Here is a 6,300-nt window from a genome sequence, read left to right as displayed (position 1 = left end):
GTGTGTATGTTCTTAAGGTTCTTGTGTAATGTGATATTGTACCCCCTAGCCCCGCCCCTAGCCCAAATGTCTTTTGTATATTCTTTATAAATACTTCTGTTCCCCATGTACTTTTTGTATTGATTTGTTAATAAAAAATGAAAAAATGATGTATTGTAAAGAATGAATGGGAATGGGGCCCTGCTAACTGTAGTCGCAGATTAGTGACGTAGGCAGTGTTGCTGTGGAAACAAATAAAGCTTCCTCGTCAGTGCTTGTGGCAACAAGAGAGCACGAAAATAGATTTCAACTTGATCGTGTCTGGTTTCATTCGAAGAATAATGTAGCTCGTCAATTTTGTATATGATTTTATACTTCAGATCTGGGAGCGAAAGATTACTGTAATAAACTCGCGATGAGTCTCGCTAGAAAGGACACAGACGCCGGGCTACGGGCACTGGTCGCGAGCACAAACATTAAGCCGGAGCAGAAGGTTCCTCAAGTTCTCTCAAAATTACAAGGTAAATTAGTTAGCTAACTTTTTTACATTGAAAAACGTGTTATTTTACTTTGCTTGCACTTGTGTGTTATTCCTGATACCCAACTAAGAATCCTTCCTTATTTTTCGACATTGAAGATATTCTGAATAGGATATCTGTCCAAGACGATAGAGAGTTGGGTGCGTTCAAAAACTCCTTGTTCAGCCATGGCATACTTCAATACTGCGCAGGAGACGCCCTCAAACGGAACTATGCCAACGTTGAAGGAGGCTACGCAACTGCCACTCAGTTGGCAGAAATTCTCAGGTACGATTTTAGAATCTTGATCCACAGAACCACAACAAAAAGTAATAACAAAATCTGTGTTGACTGTTACTCTGCACTAAAACAAACAACCCTAGACACTACCAATGGACAATACCTACCCCAGATACTACTTCAAGGCCTGGCTAGAACTGATGGGATGGAATAATAATTGATGCAAGCAGATCTATGAGGGTGGGGGTCATATATCTGTAGTAGTGATTTGACATTGATTTCTTTGTGTGCATATGCAAACTCCTTTAGCTCCTGCTGTGTGGGTGTGGACCTGGGCGGAGACACTGAGGCCTTCCATAGGCGGCTGCTCCCGTCCGTCACAGACAGCCTGCTGTCATTGGCCAGTCGGCTGATGAACAGAGCTTTGGCGGTAAGGGACGTAACGTTTTTTTGAAGTTTGGAATGTCCTCAACAAAAATATGTCTACTGACATCGTATCTCTCTCTGTAGGGGAATGGGCAGCCTGAGATGTTTCGTTTCTTCAGGAAGGTGATGGACTCTGTGTGTTGGCTTCTGAAAGCCCATGGTCACCTGGCCACACAAGGTGAGATCTAACGTCCAATACCAAACAGAACCCTTACCTAACTAACGATGCACCCCCTCTTTTCTCTCTCTTAGTCCTGCAGTCAGACCACTATGAGAGGATGTTAATGAGTGAGGAAGAGAGAGTGGGAACCGTGTGTGTGTCACTGTGGCATCAGCTTCTGACAGCTAACAGGTAGCATATCACCACCCACACACACACACACACACACACACACACACACACACACACACACACACACACACACACACACATATCAATTAAATTCATTACCCACTCTTTCTCTTTAGTGAGTTAGTAGCAGGTTTGGGAAAAGGCCCCTTGTCTGTGATTCTGGATGACGTCGTGTACCGAATGGCTCACACATCCAACCCTGTTGTGGGAGGGGCAGCAATTAGGACGCTCCTCCTGGTTGCCCGGCAACAAGAATCCGCCCTGCAGCTTATCATCCACAGGTTCAAAGGTCAGGGGGTGGGGTTTGCATATTTCCAGGTTACGATATATATATTTTTTCATGGGTTAACTTTATATGCTTGCAAAAGCAATCTTGATGTTTTTTATGGTTTGTGTGTTGCAGGGTTGGAGGGCATGATTGGTCGAGAATGGAGGGGGCGGGGCTTCGATGAAGAAGTGAACCAACTGATTAAGCTGTTGCACAGAGAAGTCCCCAAACCAGCTGATCACACAGAGGTAAAATATAGTGTGTTTGTTGTTGTTCATGTGTGTGCGTGCCTTACACTCTCTCTGTGTATCAGACGTGGCCAGAGGAGTGTGTGAGAGCGGCGTGTGTCATCCAGGCAGCGTGGAGATCCTATCAGACCAGGAGGAGAGTGAAGAGTCTGCCCAGAGCTGTCAGATCACTGCAGAGGAGCTTCAGGTGTGTGTCCGTGTGTGTGTGTGTGTGTGTGTGTGTGGGCTTTATTTTTTCATCGATCTATGATCGTTTTTTGTATCTCTGTTTTGGATTTGTATTAATGTGTATATTTTTTGTAATTCCAGGGCTCATCTGTAAAAGAGATGTTGGTCTCAGCATGATTTCCTGTCAAAATAAAGGGTAAATAAGATCATAATAATTCCAGACAGGTGTGTGTGTGTGTGTGTGTGTGTGTAGAGAGCGGCGACGGAGGAGAGCGCAGCAGGCTCAGGCTGTGTGCTGGGAGGAGGAGCTGAGACTACAGCTGTGTGTCAGGAGACAGAGAGCCAGGAGAGAGTTCCATCAGAAACAACTACAGCTACTACAGTTACTGCCCCCAGGTACACACACACTACCTGTTACAGCAGAGACAGAGAGTCAGGAGAGAGTTCCATCAGAAACAACTACAGCTACTACAGTTACTGCCCCCAGGTACACACACACTACCTGTTACAGCAGAGACAGGGAGTCAGGAGAGAGTTCCATCAGAAACAACTACAGCTACTACAGTTACTGCCCCCAGGTACACACACACTACCTGTTACAGCAGAGACAGAGAGTCAGGAGAGAGTTCCATCAGAAACAACTACAGCTACTACAGTTACTGCCCCCAGGTACACACACACTACCTGTTACAGCAGAGACAGAGAGTCAGGAGAGAGTTCCATCAGAAACAACTACAGCTACTACAGTTACTGCCCCCAGGTACACACACACTACCTGTTACAGCAGAGACAGAGAGTCAGGAGAGAGTTCCATCAGAAACAACTACAGCTACTACAGTTACTGCCCCCAGGTACACACACACTACCTGTTACAGCAGAGACAGAGCGGAATGATGCCAGTTTGTTTGCTTAGTTAGGCCTGCCATCTACAGTGTGTGTGTGTGTGTGTGTGTAGGTCAGGTGCAGCAGTACCTCGGGGAGGTGGAGAGGCAGGCTGCGATACAGATCCAGAGGGTTTGGCGAGGCCACCGAGAGAGACGAAACTTCCAGCAACGGAGAAACACACACACACAGCACAGAGCTGCTGTTGTCCTGCAGAGAGCAGTATTAACATACACTCACATACACTTCCAATAGACTACCTCTGTTGTAAGTAGAATCTGAACACAGCGATCAAACAAATGTAGCATGCAGCAGCATCTCAATTCATCTTGACAGTTTTTTGTCCCTCCCCTGTTAGGTCCTTCGCTTTCTGAAGAGGCGGGGAGCTGAGAATGCCCCTCCTTCCCTCTCTCCTTGGATTGGTCCTCGGGGTTTGACTGACAGTCGGAGGGCGGAGCTGAAGAGGGAGGTGGAGGAACATATTGCCCTGCACCCGGTGATTCTGAATATTACTTCAAGTTGTGTGTTTGGTTTTACTGTCCTTGTAGGGACCAGATGTCCTCACAAGGATAGTAAAACAAGGAATATTTGGACAAGTGGGGACATTTCACTTGTCCCCACAAGGGAAAAGGCTGTTTTAGGGTTACAGTTACAATTAGGGTTAGGGGTATTTGGTCCCCACAAGGATAGTAAAACAAATGTGTGTGTCTGTGTAACGGATCTCTCTCTGTGTGTTTGTGTAACGGGTCTCTCTCTGTGTGTCTGTGTAACGGGTCTCTCTCTGTGTGTCTGTGTAACGGGTCTCTCTCTGTGTGTTTGTGTAACGGGTCTCTCTCTGTGTGTTTGTGTAACGGATCTCTCTCTGTGTGTCTGTGTAACGGATCTCTCTGTGTGTCTGTGTAACGGGGTCTCTCTCTGTGTGTCTGTGTAACAGATCTCTCTCTGTGTGTCTGTGTAACGGGTCTCTCTCTGTGTGTCTGTGTAACGGATCTCTCTGTGTGTCTGTGTAACGGATCTCTCTCTGTGTGTAATGATCTCTTTCTGTGTGTGTAGTCCTCTGTGGTGTCTCTAGAGGGCAGTAGGGAGCTCCATGCTCAGACCCAAGCCTTGCTGCTCCAGCATCTACAGGGGAGAGAGGCAGAGCTGAGAGAACACACTCACACACACGCCCTGCTGGCACAGATCAACACCGACCTGGAACTACTGCTGAGTAGGTATCACACACGCGCACACCACTCTCTCTTTCTCTCTCTTCCTCTTTCTCTCCATTCATCCATCTTTCTCTCTTAGATGCCCCCTCACTCAGTGTCGCCACAGTAACCGACTGTGTCGTGTTCAGGAGTCGCTCTGCCCCCGTAGCCGCCCGCGCCCGGCAATCCCACAATGCCTTGCTCCAGGCCGGTCGCCTGCCTTGGTGGAAGATGCTGGGAGATGGTGACATCACCTGTCCAGAATCAGAGTGCGTCCACAAAGACCACCCGCTGGAGGCAGAGTTTAACTCTCTGTATTTAGGAGGAAGCTGACAACGTTGTTCCACAACAGTATTGTAACGTTATTATAACATTGTCATAGGGCTGTTGTAATAATGTCATTATGACGTCAAACCTCCCGGGCGACCTCCCGGGTGGCGCAGTGCTAGCTGCACCACCAGAGTCTCTGGGTTCGCACCCAGGCTGGGCTGGGTTCACGCCCAGGCTCTGTCGCAGCCGGCCGCAACCAGGAGGTCCGTGGGGCGACGCACAATTAGCATAGCGTCGTCCGGGTTAGGGAGGGTTTGGCCGGTAGGGATATCCTTGTCAGTATGTAAAATGTAATAAAATGTATGCACTCTACTGTAAGTCGCTCTGGATAAGAGCGTCTGCTAAATGACTAAAATGTAAATGTAAACCTGCTCTGGAATTCAACCAATCATGGGTTTCAGTCTGGACCGTGGTTAGTTGAATCCGGTGTGTTACTGCAGTGGTCTTTTCATCAGTCTTTGTGTGGCTGGTCCCTTAGACTGAAACTCTTCCTTAAGGAATTGTAAAGCAATTTTGTGTACAGAAGTCTGCATTGAAGTTTGTACTTTTCTACTATTATGCCATTGTGTCCTGACTGTAGAGACTTTCAGTCATTTTGATAAGTGGAGTTTTTAGTTGTTGTCCAACAACTCACATGCCAGTGCTGAATTTGTGTTAACAATGTGCCCAGAGTGCCTAGTGCCTACCCAACGCCAGCAGTCATTATGTTTTTACACACATACCAGAAAGATTTGATTGGCCAATGTTTATTTTCAGCGTTTCACAATGAACAGCATTTATCAGACAGAAACATTATCATAAAGCTTACAGAGTGAAGGCACAGACATAATACATATTTTTCTGTACCGTAGTTTCACATAGTTATTTCTTCTGACTCCTGCATATTAACGCTGGCAGTTTGACATATCTTATTACCAGGGCCCAGAGTTAGTCAGTCCGGGCCTGGGGCCAGAGTTAGTCAGTCCGGGCCTGGGGCCAGAGTTAGTCAGTCCGGGCCTGGGGCCAGAGTTAGTCAGTCCGGGCCTGGGCCAGAGTTAGTCTGTCAGGGCTGAACCACAAACATAGAAGGATAAGTCATTTGAAAGCAGGCAGAGACATTTAGGGCTTGATTCAATCAGATCCACTTTATCCAACATCCACTTAGCCGTGGTTTCGGCGGTGCCAGAGGTAGGACTGCGTTAGGAGCTGTCAAATACACAAGCGGCTCCTGGCATTATACCTAAAGCGGACATTGTCATTGGCTGCACGGAGTGGCATGAACAGAAATCCCATGCAGCCTTGTTTGTAAGTCAGAACAGTGAAATATGAGATGTAATCTACACCTCCATTATGATGATAGAAACTATTTGGTTGAATGGTTTTCAATGTGAGCGTCATTATTTCTATACAGCCTTTCTCCTTCTGAACTTGTAACGCGAGTGGGACTGTGTGGCTTCGTGACAATGATCGCACGAGCAGCCAAGCAGCCAAAACATCCGCTATGCAGGTGTCTGCTGTTGCCGGTTAACGCTTGATCTGATTGAATCTAGGCCTTCGTTTTTTGAGGTGCACACACACTAACACATTTGTATGGCATGTGGGCATCGACCAATCACATAGTTTGTTAGTAGGAATGGGTGGAGACAGGTGGCCAACAGGGCCCGCCCAGCCGGACGTGATTGGGTGGCTGTGGGTGGCCCTCGCTGTTGATTGGTCCGTG

At 47.3% G+C, this 6,300-nt stretch overlaps 2 protein-coding genes across 3 annotated transcripts in view; one reads left to right on the top strand and one right to left on the bottom strand.

Annotated features, from left to right (window-relative positions):
- Positions 1 to 213: 213 nt before the first annotated feature.
- On the top strand, positions 214 to 5,159 carry iqcb1 (IQ motif containing B1). 2 transcript variants are annotated; one of them, XM_055916258.1, is made up of 13 exons: positions 214 to 500; positions 617 to 785; positions 1,047 to 1,167; positions 1,248 to 1,341; positions 1,416 to 1,515; positions 1,632 to 1,804; positions 1,919 to 2,031; positions 2,097 to 2,218; positions 2,453 to 2,595; positions 3,155 to 3,303; positions 3,440 to 3,577; positions 4,135 to 4,291; positions 4,372 to 5,159. In XM_055916258.1, the coding sequence occupies exons 1-13, from the start codon at positions 395 to 397 to the stop codon at positions 4,602 to 4,604; spliced, it is 1,818 nt and encodes a 605-aa protein (XP_055772233.1). In that variant the 5' UTR covers positions 214 to 394; the 3' UTR covers positions 4,605 to 5,159. The 2 variants fall into 2 exon arrangements, with proteins under 2 accessions (XP_055772233.1, XP_055772234.1); XM_055916259.1 differs by lacking the exons at positions 4,135 to 4,291; positions 4,372 to 5,159 and having other exon boundaries at positions 2,453 to 3,050; positions 3,440 to 3,540.
- A 183-nt stretch (positions 5,160 to 5,342) lies between these two features.
- Positions 5,343 to 6,300, bottom strand: part of LOC129849324 (T-box transcription factor TBX19-like) — a 6,849-nt gene continuing 5,891 nt past the window's right edge. The window contains exon 8 of the mRNA XM_055916260.1: positions 5,343 to 6,300. This exon is cut by the window's right edge and continues 70 nt beyond it. Coding sequence (XP_055772235.1) covers positions 6,205 to 6,300 — 96 coding nt within the window. The 3' untranslated portion in view covers positions 5,343 to 6,204.

Source organism: Salvelinus fontinalis, unplaced genomic scaffold (genome assembly GCF_029448725.1).
Source record: "Salvelinus fontinalis isolate EN_2023a unplaced genomic scaffold, ASM2944872v1 scaffold_1440, whole genome shotgun sequence".
NCBI lineage: Eukaryota > Metazoa > Chordata > Actinopteri > Salmoniformes > Salmonidae > Salvelinus > Salvelinus fontinalis.
Note: the sequence above shows the minus strand (reverse complement) of the source record. Positions and strands in the feature narration are given on the sequence as shown.

What these genes read in the sequence shown, in the direction of transcription:
- iqcb1 (XM_055916258.1), top strand. Translation starts at nt 395, where the DNA reads ATGAGTCTCGCTAGAAAGGACACAGACGCCGGGCTACGGGCACTGGTC. An exon ending in TATCATCCACAGGTTCAAAG is followed by an intron (nt 1,805 to 1,918) that starts GTCAGGGGGTGG and finishes TGTGTGTTGCAG; the next exon opens with GGTTGGAGGGCATGATTGGT. An exon ending in AACCAGCTGATCACACAGAG is followed by an intron (nt 2,032 to 2,096) that starts GTAAAATATAGT and finishes TCTGTGTATCAG; the next exon opens with ACGTGGCCAGAGGAGTGTGT.